The sequence below is a fragment of the Fusarium falciforme genome, chromosome 13, assembly GCF_026873545.1.
Source record: "Fusarium falciforme chromosome 13, complete sequence".
NCBI classification, from domain to species: Eukaryota; Fungi; Ascomycota; class Sordariomycetes; order Hypocreales; family Nectriaceae; genus Fusarium; species Fusarium falciforme.
In genome coordinates, this window is record NC_070556.1 from 797,286 (window position 1) to 820,442 (window position 23,157).

Here is a 23,157-nt window from a genome sequence, read left to right on the forward strand (position 1 = left end):
CACAAAACCTACCCCAGTGTGAGGATCGTAGAAAATCAAAGGCCAATTGATACTTGCGATTATCAAGGGCAAGCTAGATGAAACCGCCGCAATTTATGGCCGCGAAATTGACGTCGCCGTCATCAAGGCAGGATATATCCTCAGTGGCGCCGTTGAAGACTACCCTAATATTTTATTCGAAAAAACCACGGCATAGAGATTTACGGACAAAAAGGTCAGCTTTGTCGGTAATGACTGAAGCGGGGCTCTGAATCCTTTAACTTTGGTATATAGTATTAATAGCTTAGAGCTAAGATAAAATAGTATTCAAGAAGTAAAATGTTAGGCAAGGTAATCTAATAACCCATCAAGTTGTCCAGGTTCCAAGCTTTAATTACCAACCCAGTTATGGCCCAAGTCGAGCACACCTATATATATCCTCCAACCAGTTTTCACTTGACGAGACTCGGGCAACAGCACTTCTTCTGGCAAATGTCGGCCTCGCACTCAAAAGTCAAGTGGGAATACATGAACCAGTTGCCCTGTTCATGAATATTCTCGCCCTGAGCCGTACACGAGCCAGTACCCGCGGTGCTGACGTGCGGCGCGATGTAGATCTTCTTGCCGCAGAGCGAAGCCGGCTTCGGGCTGTCGAACTGGTCGATGATCTCGCTGACGGGCACCCAGCATCCAGCCTTGGTGCACCAGTCGTTCATGTTCCACTGGCCGGGTCCGCTGACCTCCGTGATGGGTTCGTCGTCAAGGTAGAGGTGGACGCCTTCGGTGATGCCCGTCTTGGGCGTGACAACGACGTGGAGACACTGTTCGTCGCTGTTCGGGCAGTCTTCGACGGTGTAGGTAATACCATTGACGACACCTGAATCGTCCCAGTTGGAGCCGCACTGGAGATTGTCCGTGCTGGTCGCGTCAGTGACCTTCAGGGGGCCGTCGCCGCGCTTGACGCAGCAGGCCGGCGACGTGTCGGTGCAAGTGTCGCCGTCTCGGGGGAAGTGGTCCTCTGGGTAGTCGTACTGCCGAGGAGCGCACTTCTTGATGGGCGGGCATGTGCAAGTGGTGGCCTCCAGAGGAGAGCATGTGTCAAAGGAGACAGAGGCGACTGCAAGGTTGCCGTGCGCCAGCATGAGCCATGCCACGCCAGAGAAATTACTGAGCTTCATCTCAGGGTAAAGAGTGAATGAAAAGAACACAAAGACAACGATCGTCAACCAAATGAAGGTTCGGCAGGCTTGAAGGCACTGTAGAAGAGCGAGAGTGCAACAGCCAATGGACGCATGGATGATTTAACTACTCACGCATCCAGGGGCCGAAGAATCCAACGATCCATCCCAGCTGAACTGCCATCGCCCGGTTCCCCGGCATTCTTTGTTCGTTATTCGTCGACAGTGCGGGTGGAAATAGGTGGCTAGACCTCTTTTCCCGCTTTCCAGCCACAACTCAATTAGTTCGATATGTACCTGCATTGGTGAGGAGCAAGCTTTGTCAGTCGGCATCTTCCGTGAGGGTCATTGGATCGTTTATGCGCCACTTTCGGGCCAACCATCTCCGACACTCCAGCCTTAACTGGACGGGGACAGTGCCATTGTCTCCTGACTACAGTTGTGGGGCTAATCAAGGCCAGTCAAGGAAAGGGAGTGACGTGCACAGGCTCTCTGGACCAGCTGGTCGACCCCATCGTCAACTCAACTCCTTGAAATTCATGGTAGGGTGCTCCATACTCCGTCCCAAGACGGGAGTCCCTTAATTAACCATCTCCGCCACTCGTACGATTAGGAAGTTTGTGCGTTGGGATGGCCGATTTGAACCACTCACTTACCACTTCATGAGTTAGAAAGAAAAACTCGTATAAAGAGCGGACTTGTCAAGCACCAAAGCATAAGAATAGCAGAGAACTGAAGGATACGGAGGGACCTCGTTCCGCGGCTGGGGTACTACAGTGCGTATTGAGGATCCATGGTCAGAAAGAAGGCGAGAACGCCAGCATCTGTAATACCAGTTGTCAGGAGATGACCAAGAATCTAGAACCTTGCCAAAGCCCCGAATGCTCCAGGGAGGCGGCTGGATGCGGATGTGGGCCGTGCCGTCGTGCACCGTGGCCAATGAAACTAGAGCCCGGATCCTCGGCATGCCCCCTTTTGCACCCCACACACTGTAGAGAGGTACGATGCCTGGCCATGGGCTCGTGACTGATCCGTAGTAAGTTGCTGTGGGATTGGTGTGCCCCTGTTCGCTTGGGCCTGTCCCATGGCGACTAACCTTATGAATCGCGCCGGTGCGATAAGAAAAGAACCAGTCGGACCCCTTTCTCTACCTGCCGCAGCGCGCTTCCTCGTTAATCTGAATGTGAGTATGCATTGGCTTCTAGGGTTACCCCTGTCACTGCTGTTCTTGTTGGGCATGGAACCCGCTACTGGACAAAGCCACGGATATAACCAACCCAGGGCGAGTTCCCGCCAGCCAAGAAGATGACAGCATGCGAGCGGTGCCAGCTCTGGGGGCGAGTTGTGGCAAGGGCGTCGAGATGTAACTTCCCTCTTCCCGCTATGCAAGATGGCCTCACCAGGCCCGCACTTTCTCCAAACCCACATGCCGTTGTGACCCTGTAGCTTTTTGCGAATCCCTGATTCGTTAGCCGGAGATGCTCGTTTTCGCCACCGGGGTCCCTGCGATGACGACGCTAAAGGTCCCCGCGGCAGCCGGCTAAGATCGAGTGACGTAGTCGTCTCGAGGTTAATCTTGCAATGCCCAGATGGACGGCGCAGTTGTATGCTTGGGAAATACCTCGTGGTTCAGACAAGGCTGTTGACGTTTGACAGCAGGTCAACAGTCAACGGCTAGATAGAGCTGTCCGAGGTTTCGCCAACCTGACCGTCCCCTTGGTTAGCCCTGCAGCTCGCTACCCTCCAGTCTTTTCAATGAGCGCAGGAGCCGTTCTACTTGTTGGGGACCATAACCGAGGGGAGTTGTGTGCAACCACAATCCGCCCACATGTCAATACTCACCTTGATATGGTGCCACTACTAGATGGAGGGGAAGGAGCAAACGCTTTCCGAACGGCTTTGTCAAAAGATAAGCCATCGTCAAGAGCTATAAGCCCCGCGCTCACAGGGTCCTCACGGGGGAAGAGGCCTAGGACCTCGATGCGTAAGTCTGCAACCGAACGCCTGCATTTTGCCACACGTCAATCTCGAAATAATGTCCCCAAGCCCAAGATGCCCTTTTCCTTCTTGGGCATCTTTTTCATCCAGATAAAATAGTACCATGACAGTGATCGGGTCATCGTTGTGTGGTCGATTCGTTAAGTCGTTCGTCGTCTCTTGGGGTATCGTACAGAAGCATGTTTCTTCTACGCTGCGTCTAGTGGTGCAAAGGTGGTTGCTGATCCTGTCCCAAGTCTGAGATACGGTGCGCCTCGTTTGCGATGTAGTTCTGGATCAGAGAGCAGTCGCAGTCGGTGTGTTGTAGGAGCCGCATCTTGAGCTTGTAGACCTCGAGCTTCAGGTCTGCCACGCAGCTCGACAGGTCGCGGTTGATGCGCTCCATGTCCTCCTCGTCGGATATGAGCTTCTTGGCGTCCTCTCTCTTCTTGACGCGGAACTTGTTTGACGCGATGCGGTTTCTCTCTTTGACACCGTGGATGTAGTCATCAGTTTCCTCCTCGGGCGGGGGGGTTATCAGGGCAGACTCGGTTTTCTGGGACTTGCGGCTGGTTTTTGACGTCTCGCCTATCTCCTCTGGTGCTGCCTTTGTTTCCTGCTTCTTGGAAGAGCGTCGTCCAGATGACTGGGCGGCCGGTCGTTCGGTGGTGTTGCGCTTTCGTTTCCGCCGTTCGGGGTGCGATGACGTAGAGCTACGCCGGTCCTCGGAGGAGCCGAGGGACACTGGCGAGTCGCCAGGGACGGGCTGGGAGATCGGTGACGGGTCCGGGTAGTGTTGGGCCGGGATAAAACCGTACTTAACGGCCGCGTAGTTCATGGCGTAGTTGGGCACGAAGTCTTGCAATTGCGGCTCGTCCTGGTTGTAGGGAATCTCAGCGCCGGGGACCTGGGGCGGGTTGGGGAAAGCAGTTTTGTCCGCGGCCCACCACTGGTCCCAAGATGGAAGATCGGATACGCCGCCGTAGGTATCCATTATCTCCTTGTTCATCAGGCTGGGGTTCGGAACGGGAACGGGACCCTCGGCCATCGTGTAGGCGGGGTAGGTGTCTGGAGAAAGGAGACGAGGTCAGCGCGTGGTGGTCAAAGGGGAAGAGTAGAATGGAAGGGGAGCCATACCCACTAGAACCGAAGAGACGGTCAGGTATTAAGAGGCGGGATTCCCGTAGTGTGGTCGTGGTTTGATGGCGGTTTGGTGGATGGGTTGGAAGAGTGACAAAGTCGGGTGGTTTGGTAGAGATGAGTTCAAGGGGACAAGTTGTCAGAAGTGCCACCAGTTACTTGAGCCGCAGCCATGGGAAGAATATTGACAATATATGTATCGATGGGGAATTTGGAATGGGCTTTTTGCGGCCATGGGCAAGTTATAGTCGAAGACTGGCAATCAAGATTCAAAAGAAAAGCTGGGGGAGCTTAGGCCCGGTGATCAAGGGGGAGGGGTGGGCTTATGTGGGCTTTCAGAGAGTGTGCGTGATTGGCCATTTGGTGAGGAGAGCAGATCATCAGTCAGAACCAAGCCAAGGCCAGACAAGGAGCTCGAAGACCGCGAGCGATGCCCGACGTTATTGGTCAAGCCTGCTGTGACGGGTGCTGTCTACTACGTACGTAGTTGACGTGGTTGATGCTCTGGGCGGCCAACATGCAGTGAAAGGCGGCGATTGAGACAAACAGAAAGCCAAACCAGGGACCAAACCATCAAGCTCCGCAACGATCACACAAGAACATTACGTCACACAGAGACAAGGCCGAAAGTACCCCCGACTTTCCCACCAAGAAGGATCGACAACAGCGGTGGGGGGTGGAGCTTGGAATGGATGTGATTGGTCGGGGCAGCAGCGGGCAACATTGTTGTCCAGGGGGTGTGAGTGAGAGTTGATAGGCTATTACGACGGAATCAAGTCCGAGGGCGCTGATTCATGGAGTTTTTCCGGACTCTGTGATTGGACGCCCTGTGGGCAAGCATTTCAGGCTGGCAGGCCGACGATCACGTCACAGAACCAGTGTCGCAGGGTAGGCATGATCTTCACGGCCTCGTATGCTTTAAGTAACTCTGCGGGATGGAATACCCCGCACAAGGGACAACCTCAAACAACAATCAATCAACACACTGCTGCTGCTCATTATCGATTACCTGACCCTTGATCCTTTTAGCACGCTCAATGCGACACTAATTCTTACTGCAGATTGCTTGCCGGCCGAAATCGAATCAAGTTGGTCAGCAAATAACTCTCATTTGCGAAACTACCCAGCGAGTTGTTCTTTGCATCATTATTTCTGACATACATATCTAGTACAAGAATCATGGATAACAGGAGGAGTTGCCCGGCAACTCTAGAGTCTCTAGCTTGTTATCCATCTTCAACTAGTGCAGAACTTCCCGAACAAATCGCCTCGAGGGAGAACTTTGACGAAGGCAGACGAACCCCCGAGAATGAACAATTTCAAATTTCATGGGACTTTTTGGCACCGCTAAACACGGATTCGAGTCTTGACCTCAGTCTTCCCTTCCTCCCTGGCCCACCTACTTTTTCTCACGGCACTGATCATGACAACCACACATTTTTCGACTCTCGGGAGTCGAGCATCGATTCCATTTTCACCATATATAGCGGGCTAGAGTCCGGAGCAGATACGAACCTACGCCAGGGTAGGATGGCTGACCCAAACGCAGAGTATACGTGACTAACAGCTTCCATAGCACGACGGGTTATTGGTGGCAAGAGAATTGGTAGCAGAGGTCAAAAATGCTCTCAGGCACCATCCAAGTACGTTTTGGGTATGTTAATGTCTCTCAGCGAATCACGTTGCTTCTGACAACCAAGTTGAGAGGGGTCAGGAAGTAGCAGCCGAGGCGAATATCACGAACAAGAACGACAAAGCATACACCGGATGTCATTTCATCCAAAGTTTAAGGTGATTATAAACCCCTTTTACTTTCGTATTGCTACGTAGTGCCTCGGGCTTTATGGTGCTGGTTGAAGGCATACCACATTGCCCGGGCCCGAGGTATCCATTATCCGCATATCCGTTCAGTACTTATTGACTGATACGCATCATAAACAATACAGGACCATCTGACATATGAAGTGCTTTGCTCTACGCCACAGCAGTCATCTTCAGACTCGAATGCCGCACTGAAACCTCGTCCTTGCCTGTCGTTCAACCCCGGTCAACAATCGCCAAGCCTTTCCCAACCTGTGACGGACAGGCTCGGTACCTACTCTACCACTAAGACCTTGTCCACAACGGCAATCCACGGCAGGCTACTACAAGAGTTGTTACGACGGTCCCCGACTGAACAAGAGCAAGATGCGCTTGCTAGGCTACTGGGGACAAAAGGCTGTGAAACCCATACAAAGGACGACCCCTCCCTTCAACGGAACCGTACAACATTTGGGGAAATGATCGTGTGTGAGCGTTCGTCTCGCCTTTCCGGGGACGGCTACTTCGCATACCGAGATGTGTCCAGCACTGGGCCCCCTAGCCCTGTTGGGGGGGGGGACCAACAACAATATCGATGAGATGTTACATTCAACCAACGATCTTGACGAGTATCACGTTTTGTGTCGAGAAATAACCGGGCTCCCAGTGACATCATACAGTCTTTCATTTCGTCGCCACCTGTCCCCGGAGAGTCTTGATCGCTAGCCTTTGGTTCATTTAGCAAGTCCAATGTTATCTGGTCTCCTACTCCTCAACAACTCAGTATTAAAATTCTGTATAAAACTCCAATGAGCAAGTATTGAACCTAAACTAGAACCTTGCATGTGAAGGGAGCTAAGCTGCAGTTGTATCCCTACCGTGACAGACAGACAGATTTTCTTATGCAACTGTCGGGGGCAACTTTGGGACGAACTGCGTTGCCGAGGCGAAGAGCGAGAACCGCATGCAGAGATTCCCACGGAACGGTAAAACTCTTCCTAGTATAAGCCGGTCAAGGCTTGGTCGTATACAGCGCAGGGGTCGCCACCATTTCTCACCCTCCCAAACGCTACTGAAGCCACCTTCTTTGTGTCATGTTCTAGGCTTCTTCAAAACTCCCTGACTAGACCAAAGCAGCCCAACAGAGAGACACACAGCAATTCTACACGATTGAGGCATCGTACCAAAAGCCACGTTTCATGATGCTCACTTCGGATATAAGCCTCACAGCCGCATCGCGACTGGCACCAACAGTTTGCTCATGCCTCAACCAACCTTGTTCAATATGAGTGCGAAGCCCCTGCTTGTTTCATCTTCAAAGTCTAAGTCTTGACGATATTGCTCGGTAGTCGAAGTAGATCGAGTACAATCTCTTACAGCAGGGGGAGCATCAGGATACGAGAAGCACGCGGCACTTTGAGGGCCAACAAGACTTACCAGCATGGCGAAGTTTTTTTCTGGCCAACACCAACGTATCGCTCCATGATGATGACTCTCAGGCACCGACCCGACGAGGTGATACCGTCATCATGGGGCAACACGGAGATCCCCCGCGAATGAAGGGTCGACCATTATTTACATCATCAGACGAGGCCCATTTATGAGGCAGCGCTCAAGGTTGAAGCGAGGATTCCGATCCTCCGTATGCATGTTGGGTGCAAAAACTGCGGTTGATCGCCTCCTCGACAAGACAAAATGTCGCACTGAGAGTGCTAAAAGGATCAAAGGTCAGGCAAACGATAGTGAGCAGCAGCGGTGTGTTGATTGATTGATGTCTAAAGTGTGGGGTTACAAGGGCCAGGCTTGATGGTATCAACAGTAATATCGGCAAGAATCTAGCGTGGCCATTGCTAGCCCGCTCTATCTAGTCTCTCAAGTGTTGGAGCTAAAGAATATATACATGGTGGAAACAACTTCTTGCCTCCGGCTTAAGCCTCTACCGAAGTCTTCTTGTTCCTTCGGAAACCCACCATCTGGGCCATCTCGGTCCAGAAGCCAACTGGGGGCTCGGTGAAGGAGTTCTCGTAGGCCTCGATCTGGGGTCGCTCCCAGACCAGGTCGACCTCGTGGGGCCGGATGTAGCGGGTGCGCTTGAAGATCTTCCATCCGCCAAAGAGAAGGACGGCCAGGATTTGCATCGAGTAGTTCTGGAAGAAGACCTCGACGTCAAACTTGGGTCGGAAGGCGTAGTATCCGTAGGTGAGGAGGATGACAAACTGGATAGCCAGGGCGATATAAGCTCCATAAGGCTGGAAGTAGCCGTAGTAGGGTCGCTCGGTCTTTCGGTCGACGCCCTGGGCAACGCAAGCCTTGTGGTAGTTGATATAGGTGATGGACATGACCATGAAGGTGATCAGACCACCACCGGTGACGATGCTGATGAGCCAGCCCAGAACCTTGGCAGAGCCGTTGGCGACCTGGAGGAACGAGAGGAAGGGGAAACACATGACGACACAGAAACAGTAGACGGGGACACCGGACTTGTTGCAGTATCGGAGGAATCGAGGAGCACGGCCTTCGAGAGCCAGCGAGTAGAGGGCTCGAATGGCACAGTAGGTGTAGGTGTTGCCGGCGGAGAAGATGGAGGTGAGGATCAGAAAGTTGACGAGGTGAGGCAGGCCCTTGATGCCAAGGTTGGTCATAGCAATGACATAGGGAGAGGCAGCCGCACTGCCAGAGCCACCGCTTCCAAAGTAGATCTCGACAAGGGCAGGGTCGTTGTAGGCGCAAACGATGCCCACGGCCAGGGCACCGATAATAAAGAAGATGCAGAAGCGGTAGTAGACGGTCTTGAAGGCCGACTTGATGTAGTAGGTAGGGCGCTGCGCCTCGGCAGAGACCATGGAGATGTACTCGGGTCCGACGATGGTGAAGGAGGCGCTCCAGAGGGCGGCGAGGAAGCCTTCGAACCGGCCCTTGTCGCCTCCGCTGAGGTATGTAGCAAACGACCCGGGATTAGAGAAATGCCTGAAGCCATCTACGTGGTGGTTAGCAATGGTCAACGGATAGGGCCAGAAGTGTGGACAGACAAGAGTCATGCTTTGGATTGCCACCCAGCATTGTGACAAAGGTAAATGCAAAGAGGAGAAAGATGAGGACGAGTTTGCCTCCCGAGAGCCAGAATTCAGCTTCGCCGTAGAAGCGAACCGTGAGGATGTTGAGAAGTCTGTCGTTGATTGTCAGTAACGAGGTGTAACCAGTGAGGTCGCAAACTTACCCGTAGCAGATAATGACAGCAGCGCAAACCCCAGCCGTAGGTCCGGGGTTTGTCACGTTTTCGTTCCAGAAGGAGATGACAAAGGTCAGGGCGGTGATCTCAAAGGGGATAATCAGTGCCTCGTAGAGGAAGAAGTTCCAGCCGGCGAGGAAGCCCAAGGCATCATCGACCCAGTATCCCGCTAGGCGGACGAATCCACCGGCGACGGGCATGTATGTGTTCATCTCGGCGACCGAGTTGTTGACGAGGGCGAGGACGAGCGAGTAGAGGGTGTAGGCGAGCAGGAGACTCCCCGGGCCGCCCTTGGCGAGGCCGCCTCCGATGGAGATGAACAGGGCCGTGCCAATGGAGCCGCCGGCGGCGATGAGCTGGATCTGACGGTTGTTGAGGCGGCGGTGGAGGTGGCCCATGTCGCTGGAGCCTTGCACGTCTCCATGCTGGATGCTGCCGGCGTCGGCAAAATCCGTCTTGGAGTGCTTCTCCTTGTCTGAATGCATGGCTGCGAGGAATGGCCGAGGCAAGAAGAGAGGGAGAGAAAGGCAATGGGAGAAGAGAGGAGGAGGTGGTGGTGTTGTGAGGATAGGAAAAAGCAATGCGAGTCAAAAGGAAAAGAAACACAAAGCCATTAAATAGACCAGGCTCAGAGATAGCAAACTCCAAACTTCTGTACCACGTCGTACCCATTGGCGTTGACCTGAACCCTTGCTTATCTCGAGCCATGATTACACTTTGCCCCCCTCCCCCCAAGAGATAGCATCCCCCGCGCTGCTAGTGATGGATGGGGAAACGCCTGCCGGGGGGCCGATGGGTCTAGATCTTGGACGGATCCCAACTGCGTGCTCTGGCGCGTTGGTATCCGTGACTTTGCTTGGTCTTGGCCGTGGAGTCTGAGAGGCTCTTCCCCATGGAGAACCCCAGTCTCGAAGGAACCGACGCAATCAAGAGTCTGGGGAAGACAGTCTGGGGAAGCCGATTAGCTGCCTCCTCCCTCGAGATGGAGGGTCGTGTCATTTCGCTCGACTCCAAAACCACGAGCCCATCCATCGCCACATTGGTCAGGCAATCATGCCTTGTTCCGGCCTAGCCTCAGCCCTGGCCTGGCGCTATGAGAATCCGGGGAAGTTGGGGAGCCGAGCTGAGGTGTTCCCCCCGAAGCAGCTCTTGGCGAGTTACATGTGTTTAGATCCATGCAAGGGAAAAAGCCTCTCTACCTACCTTGCAGGCCAACGACGCCGTTGGACTTGACTGCAGCTCGCCACAGAAAAGCCCGGCGGGGAAGTCACCAACTGCTCTAGATTCCACGCGTTTTAGAGTCTCTCCGAGCAAGCCCCGACGTCGAGGAACCATATCTGATATCAAAGTCCTTATCTACGGCCCACCTTCTCCTTGGTTCCTCTGATTCAAGACCGTGCTGATCCCACTCAATAGCACCATGTCCTCGGGTTCATATACCGATCCCTGCCCCCCTAGTGAGACGTAGCCTGTTGGTCCTTGCCTCCGCACCATCTCTCCTCCTCCTCACGGAATCTCCGCAGCCCAGCCGCATCCCTCCGCCTTCTCCAATCAGCCCCCCATGGTTCTAGCTCAGCTGCATGGGCCTCCCTGTTAGGCCGTTCTACGGGCGAACGCCACCCAGGAGCGTCAGCCGCCCGTTGACTGGCTGCTCGGGTTCCGAAGCCGAAGTATAAATAAGCTTCCCCGACCCCGTGGCGAGGCTACAGTACTCTCCCGTACAACCGACAATTCAGGAAGAGGCGAGAAGACGCAGGCCTTTTACCGCGTTACCCGAGCTGGATAAAAGATCCCCGCGGAGCCTTTCACTGGCTGCGGCAACGTATCATGTTAGCCTAGCCCCGAAGCTAATCGGCCAAGGCTGCCAACAGTCATGCATCTTTACAGTAGCCTACGAGAAGCTCCCTATTGGCCAACCTCTACTAGCTTTCCAGAGTATCAGTTTCCAGTCCGCCTACACAGTTGCAGGGAGCTGAACTAAACTATCCTCTGCCCCCGAAGCTATCAAAAGGGGCTGAGCAGGGGTCAAGGTGATAGATGATGCGGTGACGATAATGACCCTGGGAGGGCGATCAACAATAGCCGAGATGTACAATATCCTGGCTGTTATTGGCAGCGTCCCCGGTGGTTCGTGGGGTTCTGCTCACCTTTGCCGTTGCCGCAGTCGGCTGATCAGGGTCAACGACGCTCTGGGTCGACTGTCGAAAGATGCCAAGAATCTAGCATGAGCGGAGACTCAAAGATACGAAAGTCAGTACACAAGATCCAACCAGTTCCTGGGGATATCCTCTGATAATCTGCGAGGTGTTGGGGGCCGAATCGCGTGGCAAGCAACACCAAACGCCGTCAGATGGGAGCCGGCACCGTTCAGGGGTCCGTAGGTGCTAACGGTCTCGGATGAGCTCTTGGAAGGCCTTCCAAATCCATTTCAGGAATCTGGAAGGGCGCGAGGTTCTTGAATCTAGTTTCCTTCGGATATCAGCTTCTCTGTCTCGTCGTCCAGACTCTGTCTTTGACTCTCCTCCTAATTTCAACTTGTGTGGCATTCGTGACTCACGCTCTAGCTTGCCGAACTCAACTTGGACAATTTCCCGGAAATCAGCCTGCATCTGGCTTCTGTTTCTCTATCCCCGGACTTGTATCTGTTGCCCCCGCCGACTTGTTTCATCCTCCGGACTCGAGTCGCTTTGGAATCCGTGTGGGGCCTATACTAGGCTTCTCCCTGCGCTGTGAAGGGAGATTGAGATCCGTTCAAGAATACTAGATCACGTACTAGTGAGATCTGAAGCCAGAGTCCAAAAACGGGACAAAGGGGTTGATCGCCACCACTGGAGTGGGTTGAGCCAGAGTTATATCGGCTATCGCCTGTGTGGACGACGGTCAGCTCAAGTGCTCACAACGATAAAGAGAGAACTCGCCAATGCTGGGGGCAACTCAATACCCTAACGCAACTTCCCAGCTTGAAAGATGGTCATGTCATTCTTATCGCAGGCCATTCGGCAGAATGTCGAAAGATCATGATTGAGCAACGGCTTCTGGGCCAGTCAGCAAAGGTAACCCGAAAATCATTAACAGGAAACAATCGACACAGACTCATCAAGACCAAAGCACTATCCATGCCAGAGGTATGTTGTTGTTGTTGGTTTCGCTGATAAGAACCTAGGCCACGTGATCGGTATTGACGCCGGTTCTCCGCATTGCATCCCATGTCGTGGCGCAAGCTTCACTACCCAAATCAGCAGGTGTTGACATCCCCTGCTTAGATCGTGACCCTTGGACGGTGAATAACATTCTGGTATCGGCAAAGATGACATGTACAGCGCTGACCTCACCTCGCGTCCAGCGAGGCGGCAATCGTGTACTGCACCCTGGCCGACTACACACAAGACGACGCGACTGAAGCCCATGCAGCTAACTTGAAACAGGAAAGGGGCGCCTTTTAGACTGCCAGGAGAATCACCTCGCTAGCATTGACTGGCATGACACTCCCGGGCTGGACACCAACATCGGCTTTGGTCACCGCCAAAGCGTCATTGGTTCCTTCTCCCACAATGAGCTTGCTGTCCCTTTCCTCTAGAGAGATCAGTCATGTTTCTGAGTCGGGGTTGTGCTGGGCGGTAATGTTGGTGTGATGGCGTTGGACACCATCTCGGCGGTCCTTAAGCCTGGTCATCCGTGGTCTCTCAAGACATGTCAAGTCGGGCAACGCTCCGGTTCAGCATAACAAGAACGGCTTCTAGGGACACGCGTAGACGGTGATGGATTCCGGATCCCGACTCACAGCCAAAGTCCTCGTCCAAGCTGTCGGACACTCTGAAAAGGCTCGGTGTTGGCCCAGGACGGCTCCCAGACGACCAGAACCGAAGGGATATCCAGATTGGGTTCCCCGGGGGGGCAAGATACCTCGAGGACAGAGACATTGTACGTAATGATGTTAGATATGTCTCAAACAGTTTACTGGGCGCAACTTAATAGCTGATAGCGATCCAGACGAAATTCACAGTGACGACTACTTGGGCCAGGTGGATGCGAACCAACTGGCGCACAGTCGACACTCTCTTAGATCTCAGACTATACGTCAGAGGCCGCCTTGACAAGCCTGTCATTACCCATCATAGGGTTCCTATTAGCGAGACGGGGAAGTTGGACCGCATCCCGGTGCGGCTCACGGCGCCAGCAACAACTGGGTCTCGATTGGCAAGCATCGACTGATCCACCTTGCCAGGGCTTTCAAATACCGAGTCACCGGCAGGCAAACAAGTCTCGGAGCTTGTCATAATATTGGAGCAGGCCGCCATCAATCTCCACATTGTTGTACTGTTACGCTCAGTGCTGGCTTCAGGAATCCTACCTGACTAGGTATACAGACTCTTCCAAGGTTGATCTAGGGAGCGGCGTCTTATCTCTTCAGTGCGCAAGGAGCTCCGCTCCGTACCTCGCCCCACATGACCCCAGTCATCCTAGGGGTACGAGCGGGGTACGAAAAGTTTGTTCAATATAACTAGCAATTACAGCCAGAACGCCAGAACACCATACAAATTATTTTAAAGTCATCAGAATTCCCCGTTAATTCTAGACGAGATACATGTTATCACCGCCTATGATGACAGTAGCTTTACCAAAGAAGATCACAGCCGCCGTATACACCCAAATGACCCCACCCTGGTTGATGAGACAATATTGCAGGAGTGGAAGTCTAAGTTACATGTATCTGAGAGGAGCACAGCTCCTCACTTAGTATCCACATCCCAGCCATCAGCAGATCGGACCATCTTAGTCATACGGTCTCAACACGGGTAGCTATCGTTCCGGCCGAAACAGACCGCGGCACCAAATTCGGACCTTTCCACGTTGAAACTCGCAATCTTTGCATCAACACACTGCCCCCAACACCACTACAGCTATTCCAGATTTTTCTTCCTATTTCACTCGTTGAGAAATGGGTTTATTTCACTAAGATCTGGGTCGCGTGGCTCAAGGAGAATAAGGTCATTGATAGCTGGAAACACCCGATGAGTCCATCTTCAAAGCTACGAAATTGGGAGGGACCCTCGGTCGCAGAAGTATATGTATGGCTTGGAATACTGATTTATATGTGTATACACAAGGAAAGAACGATTAGAAGCCACTGGAGTACCCCAAAGCCCGGTGTTCAACGCCCTCAGCACTCAATCATCAAGTTCATGTCACAGTGGAAGTTTCAGCTTATCCACCGGCACCTTCGTCCCTTTAACCACACCAAGATCGATGAGGCTGCCCCTTTGCCGAAGGTATTCCAAGCTGCTGAAGAGTGGTCTGATCATATACAGGCTGTGTCTGCAGAGATCTTCCTTCCGGGCTCTCATTTGGCTGTGGATGAGTGTATGATCCGCTATACCGGCAGATCGAAGGAGACAACGGTTGTCAACGGCAAGCCGGCCCCCCTAGGGTTCAAGATCTGGGTTATCGCTCAACAAGGCTTCTTTATCCGCTGGCTATGGCACATCAAGGATGCAAAATACGGTACCGTTGGCGTTGAACTTCCTCCATCGAAGTCATCCACACGAGGTCGGGGAGGGCGAAGAGACGGCCGAGGCAGGGGCGCAGCCAAGGCCGCAGGGAAGAAGCTTGCCAACGAGGCTACCACAGAAGACAAGCCTATCGCCTTGAACTCGACCCAGAGCGTCGTTGTTGCCTTAGCAAATCTACTGCCAAAAGCGACATATCACGTCTTTGTGGATAACCTCTTCTCGTCGTCCGATCTCTTCCGCAGCCTCCGCAAGCATGGCCACGGAGCTACAGGCACCGCTCGCCCTGACTGCGGCATCCACAAGGAGCTGCAGCAGGATAAGAAGGCTGATGGGGGGTCAAGACCAGCTACGAATTCAACCAGGTCAAGATAATCCCGACCCCTGATAATCAGGTACCAGCTTAAGACACTTCTTATATATGAAATCCTTACTAATTTATCTATGTGCCGTACTTCTAGGTTAACCAAATAACTTGGAAAGACAACCGGCTTGTATTATTCTTGACTACTGTATTCACCGGCGCCGACGATGAGCGAGTCGAGCGGAAGAGGAAGAGGACGTCCTCACGGAAGCTAGAGGCCAAGCCAATACGCCGGTTTTTTGGTGACGAAGCCGTCAAGGTCATAAAAATCCCGGCAGTTGCTGCTGCTTATAACGACGAGATGAATCATGTTGATCGGGGTGACCAGTTAAGGTCATATTATGCGTATGATCATCCCCTCCGCCGCGGCCCTTGGCTGGCACTCTGTTGGACCTTCCTTCTTGATGTGGCCCTTATCAATAGCTATATTGCTCAACTACACGGGCCGCAGCCAAATTGGAAGAGATATACGACTCAAAGGGAGTGGCGAGAGTGCATTTACAGCGCCTTATTCAACACATATCATGAAGAAAGTCAGTCAAGGAAGAGGTATCGCGCAGGGAACGAATCCGACCCTGAAATACAGCAAAAAGAGCACCTTCTTGTCCGCCGGAAGATGAGGTCGGATTGCTTTGCTTGTCAGGGCTTTCGGCAAGGCCAAGTGAGGTCAAAAGGCCAAAAAGGGAGGCCATTTGGGGAGGGTGACGGCAATGCGAGAAGGGGGCAGACTGATTACTGGTGTAGCGTGTGCAAGATTCCTCTTTGTAACAACGGGAATTGCTGGTACTTCTATCATAATAGAAATTAGGTAGGCAATAAAGTGCCTCTTATTTGAGGCATTTTAATTGGACCGACCCCGCTGTCAGTACGAGAATTGAGGCTTGTGGGCACTGAGGAGATATTGTGAGAAAGCAGTTTGCCACGGCTGCCGGCGGGATTTAGTACCATCTTTTCAACTGTATCCAGGTCCATGACTGTACCAAGGGCAGATCGTAGTTTAATAAACTACTTTAAAATGGGCCCGTGCACACACTGTTGTCGTTTGGACGATGCACGTAATTTATCAAACTATACAACATCCGTCCGGGCCTACCCCTTATGCCACCGTCTGTCTTCAGTGAAAACAGACTCTTCCCACCCCGGACGTCGCGTCCCTATTGGTGGCTGGATCGCGACTTAGTGAAAGCAGAGTTCAGTGAAAACAAAAGCATTCATTGGACCGCGAGGTTGATGGCATTTAATAGAAATATTGAAAGTTTTTTTTGCCATTGAACTTATTACTAGTCTGTAGAAATCTCTATACTATACCGCCTACTTTCACACTTCCCCTTTTGCCTCCTTGGCCCTGCGCTCCTCGCGCTCACTGAATCGATCCCCAAACAAGTCAAAATGGGGTCTCACGACGATGGTATATTTCACAAGCTCTTCCATGCAATCAACGAGGCGGTCCCGGTTTGAGCTGGCAAGCATACGGCTGCCCTCAGGCTCAGATGTAAACTGCGTGTATGCCTTTGGTACCGAGCTTTGGTTGGGAATGGCAAACATGCGCATCCACCGTCCGAGTATCCGAAGCGAGTTGACAGCGTTGAAAGACTGTGATCCTCCGCTGACTTGGGCAATGGCCAGGGTTCTTCCTTGAGTAGGACGCACCGAGCCGGAGGATAATGGGATCCAGTCAATCTGCTGCTTGAAGATGCCCGACTGTGATGTCGATTAGGTTCATATTTCTGTCACATTTCATCACAGTTGAGGGGGGTTTACCAAGTTACCATGCTGCTCAGGGCTGACCCATACATGCCCGTCGCTCCACTTGCTCAATTCCCGCAGTTCTTGTACTTTAGGATGGCAGTGCTGGACGTCGTCCTTCTGGGGCAGACCAGCAGGGTCGAAGACTCGGACATCACAGCCGAGGCGGAAAAGAATGCGCGCTGCTTCGTAGGCAAGCAGACGGGAGTATGATCTGGGGATGGTGAGTAAGACTGGTAATATCCAAGCTAAAATGGATGGCAAAAGATCAAATGATGACATCCGTCTTTGTCCATAGTACTCACCGACTTCTGAGACTACCGTAGAGAACCAGAATGCGGAGGCGATCGAGCCCTCTGTCCAAGATCTCCGACTGCACCATCTTGATCGCTGTGCTCAGCTCCAGTTCCGAGATCCAGTCATCGGTGGAAGGACTGCCGTTGAAAAGAAAAGGGCGATATTGCTCTCGGATTCCGACGTCATCTTCGTCGGAGTCAATGGCGAGGGACTGATAGCTGTAGGCGGGATCGGCAGCAAGCTTAATTGCTGCCCTCCCAGCGTGGGAGTTGTTCAAATCTCCGTGTCCGTTCATCGCGAGGCCGAGGTTCTGGGTCTGCTTTGCTGAGATGCTACCAGAGAAATATCGATGAAGAAGAAGCCCGTGGAAAGGCGTGCTTGCGTGGAGGTTGCTTGTGAAAGTGCGAACTCGGAGGCTCATTTTTGATGCCGGCTTTCCAGGCCAGACGCACAGTGGGAGCCCACACAACGAATAGCGCTCTTTATGTACTGTCACCTCCACTACGGGGAGTACTCTGGGCAGTGCAGACAGAGATTTTTAGGCCTTATAAACCAAGCCAAGCGTGGCTAGGAGCCGTGCATGGACCCACCCACCGCCGGCTATGGCGAGTGAATCCTTGCAGGGTCTGATATTCCCACGCGAGAGAGCCGCCAGGATGGGCCTCATTTCAATGAAGATTGCGTCTCCATGGCTTCTTGCGGCATCTCTCTGTGAAGTCCATCCCGGAATTGTTGATCCTTCACCAACGCACTATCTCCCTTCATTTCTCCAGCGTGAGATCTTATGGGATCCAAGTGCGATGGCTGTGTTCTGGAGCAGCTATTCATATTAGATTTAGTGGACTACAAAGTCTTTGGCATGGATGTTCATGCTGCCTATCTAGCAAGTCACAATGTCGCCAAGAGTTCAAGCTACCGCGATTCATTGCTCCTTGGCCACCAAGACTTGTTCATCCCAGATAATAACTACTTGCTATCCCAAACAGTCGCGTCGTACTCATCCATCCACTCCACGAACTCGCCACCGGCTTTGGCCCAGCCGGCAATGCCTTCGAATAGAATCACGCTCTCCATATCGCTGTCGCCTCGCTCGTCGAGATGGTCCTTGAACCATCCAGCTGCTCGCGAGCCCCGGCCGCGAGAGGATGCTGGAGAGGTTAGTATATCCCTTTATTACATGCTGCGAATTTTGGAGGCAGTGAATCAAGACCTACAGCAGTACCGGATGATTTTTTGGACTCCCGCCGATTTAAACAGGCTGTACTGCGTCGGTATCATCGGGTAGAGGCTCTGTGCCGGCAGATTGATGGATCCGCGAATGGCACCGCCCTGGATGACAGAATGGGTGAGTTGATGCTCGATTAATTGTTGTCTCGGAAAACATGGAAGGTAGGTAATACCTCGTGGTCTGTCCGACGGAGATCGATGAGGACGTAATTCTTGCCAGTGATATTCTTGCTGTCCTTCATCATCTCCAATGCTGCCTGGCGTGTCATGGCCGCGAGGGTCTTGTTGAGTGGAGGAGGGTAGGCAGCATGCCAGGGCGTGGCGGCATTAGTAGAGGCCATCTTGGATGAGTAGATGCAGTTGACCGGTTGGAATGCGAGATTTAGGCGAGGACGAGCGCCCAACTTTAGGAGAGATTTTGTGATGTTCATCACATCTTGGAGGGGGGAGGGAGGGTATTTCTGAATATGAAGCCCTCTGAGGGCCGAAGGCAATGGGCAACCTCACTCAGACATGGTCGGGACTGTCATACCCAGACTATGATTGGCCATGGCCAAAATTAGATAGCGTTCTTGGGACCCTGTCATGCCCGAGAGGTTATTGGTTGATCAGCTTTGCAGGGACTCAGTCATGCGCCAGCTGTGACTGTGCAACCCACCAAGCAAATTCCATCACCGGGGGCTGTGTCAGGCCGAGGCTGCGATTGGCTCGACGGGATTTTCGACCAGCAGCGTCCATTGCGATTCCTAGATTGCTGCAAGTTTTGGGGCGCAAGAGGGACTGCGGTGATTCACGTATAAGATCGTGTTCGTCTCGACGGTAGCGATTCATTCAGGCACAGCATTCATCTGCGTTGCTGGACTCCGAGCCACCCACAACCACCGCGCACCACGCACCACGCACCACGCACAACGCACCGCATCGCTTCAAACCTACCACGCAAGACGACCGCCCGCCTTCAACATGACACTGGAGAAGAAAGGGTTGAGCAGCCACGAGCCGAAGCCTACCCCGCCTCGCGCAGGCCCAGACAATGGAAGCACTGGACAGTCTGACCAAGATCCCGAGGCCGCGCCTGCGAACACGAGCCTCGATGAGCAGCCGAAGCAACAGCTGTCTGCCTTCAAAGGACTCGGTCTTCTGGATCGCTACCTAGCTCTGTGGATTTTCCTGGCAATGGCTATTGGCATCATCTTGGGCAACTTTGTTCCCGAGACGGGGCCAGCCTTGCAGAAGGGCAAATTTGTGGGTGTTTCAGTGCCGATTGGTATGTTTTCCTCAGAGACTTGAACTTCTGGTACCTGAAGCTGACAGATGCACAAGCTGTTGGCTTGCTTGTCATGATGTATCCCATCCTTTGCAAAGTACGGTACGAATCGCTGCACGAGCTCTTTTCGCACAGGGAGATGTGGAAGCAGATCTGCTTCAGCCTTTTCGTCAACTGGATCCTTGCTCCTTTCCTCATGGTGAATCCCGTCACCCGGTACGCCTCCTTTCGCGGACGGCATACTGACGTTTCTCTTAGCTTGCCCTGGCCTGGGCTTTTCTCCCTGACGAGCCAGAGCTTCGCACCGGTCTCATTCTCGTGGGCCTTGGGAGATGTATTGCGATGGTTCGTCCATCTGTCGCCTTCAGACATTTACAAACAATACTAACACCTTGCCTTTAGGTCCTCATTTGGAACAGTCTCGCCGGCGGCAGCGACGAATACTGCGCCATCCTCGTCGCTATCAACTCGATACTCCAGATGGTCCTCTTCGCCCCCTTGGCCATCTTCTTCATCCGCGTCATCAGTCACGAATCGGGTACGATCGATATATCCTACAGTATCGTTGCAACGAGTGTGGCTGTTTTCCTTGGCATCCCGCTTGGGGCAGCTATTATTACGCGATTTGTTCTTCGTAAAGTTGCTGGACCCGACTGGTATCAACATACATTTCTCAAATTCCTTGCGCCTTGGTCCCTTATCGGCCTACTCTACACCATCCTCGTTCTATTCGCATCCCAGGGCAGACAAGTTGTTCATCAGATTGTGTCAGTCATCCGGGTAGCTGCGCCACTGATTGTGTATTTCGTGCTCATCTTCTTCGCTACTTTATGGATCAGCAGACTGCTCGGCTTCCGGTTCTCAATGGTCGTGACCCAGAGCTTCACGGCTGCGAGCAACAACTTCGAGTTAGCTATAGCAGTGGCAGTAGCGACTTTTGGCCCCAACAGCGATCAAGCCCTGGCATCTACCGTTGGTCCGCTTATCGAGGTGCCTGTCTTGGTAGGCTTGGTGTATGCTGTCCGCTGGATGGCCAACAGATGGGGTTGGAAGTAAAGTAGTGAGCCGAACGGACTGGTCTGCGATGGTAACAATAGATAGGTGTATTTATACACGCACAGTCTTCACGACGCGTATTCTACGAGAAACGACTAGTAAAATTATTCTTTCAGTTTTTTTTCAAGGTGTCCAAATCTCCATACTCTCGTTGTCGTATGCTCAGGCGAGTTGATCCATGAGCTGAAAGACCTTGGTGTTCTAGACAGAGTAGCTTCTGTCGGGACAGTGGAACTGTCGGCAGCTGTGCTCTTGAGCCTATCTGCGATATGTCCTTGACCTATCTCATGAGTGCGTAAGGACCTCTGCTAGGTATCGCGCCCCAGTTTTATCCCATTAACAGTTAGCGCCTATTATAGTGGGCCACAGGGAGCGTGGCTGTTAAGGTCATATCAGAACAATACTTACTCTTTGGGTGAAAGCCAGGCTTTGAAAAGGTATCGCCTTTATCAAGGCCTCTGATTGGTTCAACATCCTTGGTGTGACCCTAGCGGAGGTCCTTACGCACTCATGAGATAGACCAGGGAGAGTTCAGACGAGAAATCAGGAGTGCCGAGTTAGAGCCAAGTTGCAGGTGACCATGCGTCGGGCTATTCTTTGTAACAGCTGGGGCGAGAGGCGAGTCCTTGTACTCGGCAAAGCTCTCGCAGCTACGGTTCATGATCGCCACACACCACGAGGAGAATTGTCGACGCTTGACAGAGACTGACAATGATGCCGGGCCCATCATTCTCCCCCTGGCTTGTCAGCAATAATATGGAAGATGGAGCGAATGGTGACAATCTTGAAACCAACATCCACGTGGGCGACGAATGGACATGTATACAGCTTGCAGACTCCTATACAAAACCCACAAACCGCTCCCTGCCCCTTGGCACAAGCTTCATGGGCACAAACCTCGGCTGATCATGCAACTTGAACGTAAGCCTCATGCTTGCCGTCTTCAACGTCTCCTCCGCCCTTCTCACCGCCTTCCCATACAGCACCTTCTTCTCTTTGGATCCCATCCTCCTGACCTCGCCATCGCTTGCCCAAGAACTGACATCCAGCTCAACTGTGTATCGCTGAGAGGAGAATAAGGCGATTCCACGGCTGTCGAAGAAAATCTCTTGAAATACTTTTCTTTATCTTCTTTATAACTTTTGAAAGGTCTGGTAACCGCTTGGCGGTGATTCAGGCCGTTGGCGGATGTCTGGTGTTGCGAACCCCGCATCAGACGTCATTGTCGTCATGGAAGGCGAACCTGATGTTACAGGCGGGGGATATCATCGCCCCCAGCGCAAAAGGACCAGAACGGCGAGGGCGTTGGAATCCGAGCAGAAAAAAGGCGATATGGAGTGGCAGGAAGAGGAGAGCAGTGAGGGAGCTCCGAGCCAGACCCGAGCCAAGAAACGGGCCACGCCTAAGGCAGCTGGCAGCATGATCGAGCTTACCCAGAGCCTGAAACGACTTCTGGAACAAGATTTTAATAAGCGAATGGAATCGATGAAGGCGGAGCTCCAGCTCGAGTTCACCAAGCTCAGTGACCGCATGGCCGAGGAGGTGACTAAGGCCACGGCCCAGATGGCGCAAGAACTATCGCAAGTCCGAGAGCAGCTTACCCAGGTTTGCGGCGAGCTGGAGCAGACCCGACTACAGCTGGAGACACTAAACAAGGCTGAGGTACCGCGATCACCGGGTCGGACATACGCAGACGCTGCCAGAATGACACCCGTCAGCACATCCAACCAATCTTCATCTACGGCCCGATCGGTAACTCCAGAGCCAGTGTTCTGCACAGTGGACACGTCCAGAGTGCCCGAGGATCACATTGGCGACGCTACACCGGCAATGATTCGCAAGACTGTTGAGCAGGAAATGCGAACGTCGAGCGACCAACCTCACTGGCGATGTGTCGCAGTGACCAGAGATGGACGGAACGCCAGCCGCCTCAGGGTCATCAGTAGGAACGAAGAAGAAATGCAAAAGATCAAGACCATCCTCGAAGCCAGGAAGGCCCCAGGTGCAAGAGTGCTTCGAGACCAACTGTACCCAGTCAAAGTTGACAACATGAACCGTACGGCCGTTTTCGACCAGGACTTTAAGGTCCTTCCCGGAGTGCTGGAAACGTTAAGCCAGGAGAACGAAATCCAGGTAGCCAAGGTGGCCTGGCTGAGTCGAAAGGTCAACCCCAAGGCATATGGGTCCATGGTGGTGTATCTCACCAAAAACAACGATGCTAGGAGGCTACTACAGGAAGGCTACTTTCTCGTAGCAGGTGAATCGGCATGTACGAGTGTATTCAAGCTGATAACCGGACCGGAACAATGCTATAACTGCCAACAACTCGGTCACAAGGCATTCTCGTGCAGCAAGAATCGAGTATGTGCCAGGTGCGCCGGCGAAGGCCA

The 23,157-nt window shown here is 52.9% G+C and overlaps 9 protein-coding genes across 9 annotated transcripts; 4 read left to right on the top strand and 5 right to left on the bottom strand.

Annotated features, from left to right (window-relative positions):
- Nucleotides 1-431: 431 nt before the first annotated feature.
- On the bottom strand, nucleotides 432-1,262 carry NCS54_01477100 (Hypothetical protein; the record flags this gene model as incomplete). Its single annotated transcript, XM_053159900.1, has 1 exon — nucleotides 432-1,262. Exon 1 carries the CDS (start codon nucleotides 1,155-1,157, stop codon nucleotides 432-434), a length of 726 nt encoding a protein of 241 aa, XP_053015875.1. The 5' UTR covers nucleotides 1,158-1,262.
- A 2,092-nt stretch (nucleotides 1,263-3,354) lies between these two features.
- On the bottom strand, nucleotides 3,355-4,448 carry NCS54_01477200 (Hypothetical protein; the record flags this gene model as incomplete). The annotated part of the gene is made up of 3 exons (XM_053159901.1): nucleotides 3,355-4,202; nucleotides 4,272-4,274; nucleotides 4,427-4,448. 3 exons carry the CDS (start codon nucleotides 4,446-4,448, stop codon nucleotides 3,355-3,357), a joined length of 873 nt encoding a protein of 290 aa, XP_053015876.1.
- Nucleotides 4,449-4,704: 256 nt separating this feature from the next.
- Nucleotides 4,705-6,673, top strand: NCS54_01477300 (Hypothetical protein; the record flags this gene model as incomplete). Its single annotated transcript, XM_053159902.1, has 6 exons — nucleotides 4,705-4,753; nucleotides 5,336-5,366; nucleotides 5,444-5,799; nucleotides 5,851-5,928; nucleotides 5,980-6,065; nucleotides 6,221-6,673. The coding sequence occupies 6 exons, from the start codon at nucleotides 4,705-4,707 to the stop codon at nucleotides 6,671-6,673; spliced, it is 1,053 nt and encodes a 350-aa protein (XP_053015877.1).
- Nucleotides 6,674-8,002: 1,329 nt separating this feature from the next.
- NCS54_01477400 (AA-permease domain-containing protein) lies at nucleotides 8,003-9,788 on the bottom strand (the record flags this gene model as incomplete). Its single annotated transcript, XM_053159903.1, has 3 exons — nucleotides 8,003-9,051; nucleotides 9,104-9,240; nucleotides 9,292-9,788. 3 exons carry the CDS (start codon nucleotides 9,786-9,788, stop codon nucleotides 8,003-8,005), a joined length of 1,683 nt encoding a protein of 560 aa, XP_053015878.1.
- A 4,599-nt stretch (nucleotides 9,789-14,387) lies between these two features.
- Nucleotides 14,388-15,185, top strand: NCS54_01477500 (Hypothetical protein; the record flags this gene model as incomplete). Its single annotated transcript, XM_053159904.1, has 1 exon — nucleotides 14,388-15,185. Exon 1 carries the CDS (start codon nucleotides 14,397-14,399, stop codon nucleotides 15,183-15,185), a length of 789 nt encoding a protein of 262 aa, XP_053015879.1. The 5' UTR covers nucleotides 14,388-14,396.
- A 1,306-nt stretch (nucleotides 15,186-16,491) lies between these two features.
- On the bottom strand, nucleotides 16,492-17,638 carry NCS54_01477600 (FMN-red domain-containing protein; the record flags this gene model as incomplete). The annotated part of the gene is made up of 3 exons (XM_053159905.1): nucleotides 16,492-16,875; nucleotides 16,936-17,134; nucleotides 17,226-17,638. The coding sequence occupies 3 exons, from the start codon at nucleotides 17,636-17,638 to the stop codon at nucleotides 16,492-16,494; spliced, it is 996 nt and encodes a 331-aa protein (XP_053015880.1).
- Nucleotides 17,639-18,183: 545 nt separating this feature from the next.
- NCS54_01477700 (Rhodanese domain-containing protein) lies at nucleotides 18,184-18,923 on the bottom strand (the record flags this gene model as incomplete). The annotated part of the gene is made up of 3 exons (XM_053159906.1): nucleotides 18,618-18,923; nucleotides 18,432-18,546; nucleotides 18,184-18,365 (listed from the first exon to the last, which is right to left on the bottom strand). Exons 1-3 carry the CDS (start codon nucleotides 18,873-18,875, stop codon nucleotides 18,184-18,186), a joined length of 555 nt encoding a protein of 184 aa, XP_053015881.1. The 5' UTR covers nucleotides 18,876-18,923.
- Nucleotides 18,924-19,407: 484 nt separating this feature from the next.
- NCS54_01477800 (Hypothetical protein) lies at nucleotides 19,408-20,767 on the top strand (the record flags this gene model as incomplete). The annotated part of the gene is made up of 4 exons (XM_053159907.1): nucleotides 19,408-19,711; nucleotides 19,768-19,910; nucleotides 19,970-20,056; nucleotides 20,114-20,767. 4 exons carry the CDS (start codon nucleotides 19,408-19,410, stop codon nucleotides 20,765-20,767), a joined length of 1,188 nt encoding a protein of 395 aa, XP_053015882.1.
- A 1,332-nt stretch (nucleotides 20,768-22,099) lies between these two features.
- Nucleotides 22,100-22,670, top strand: NCS54_01477900 (Hypothetical protein; the record flags this gene model as incomplete). Its single annotated transcript, XM_053159908.1, has 2 exons — nucleotides 22,100-22,519; nucleotides 22,668-22,670. The coding sequence occupies 2 exons, from the start codon at nucleotides 22,100-22,102 to the stop codon at nucleotides 22,668-22,670; spliced, it is 423 nt and encodes a 140-aa protein (XP_053015883.1).
- Nucleotides 22,671-23,157: the final 487 nt, after the last annotated feature.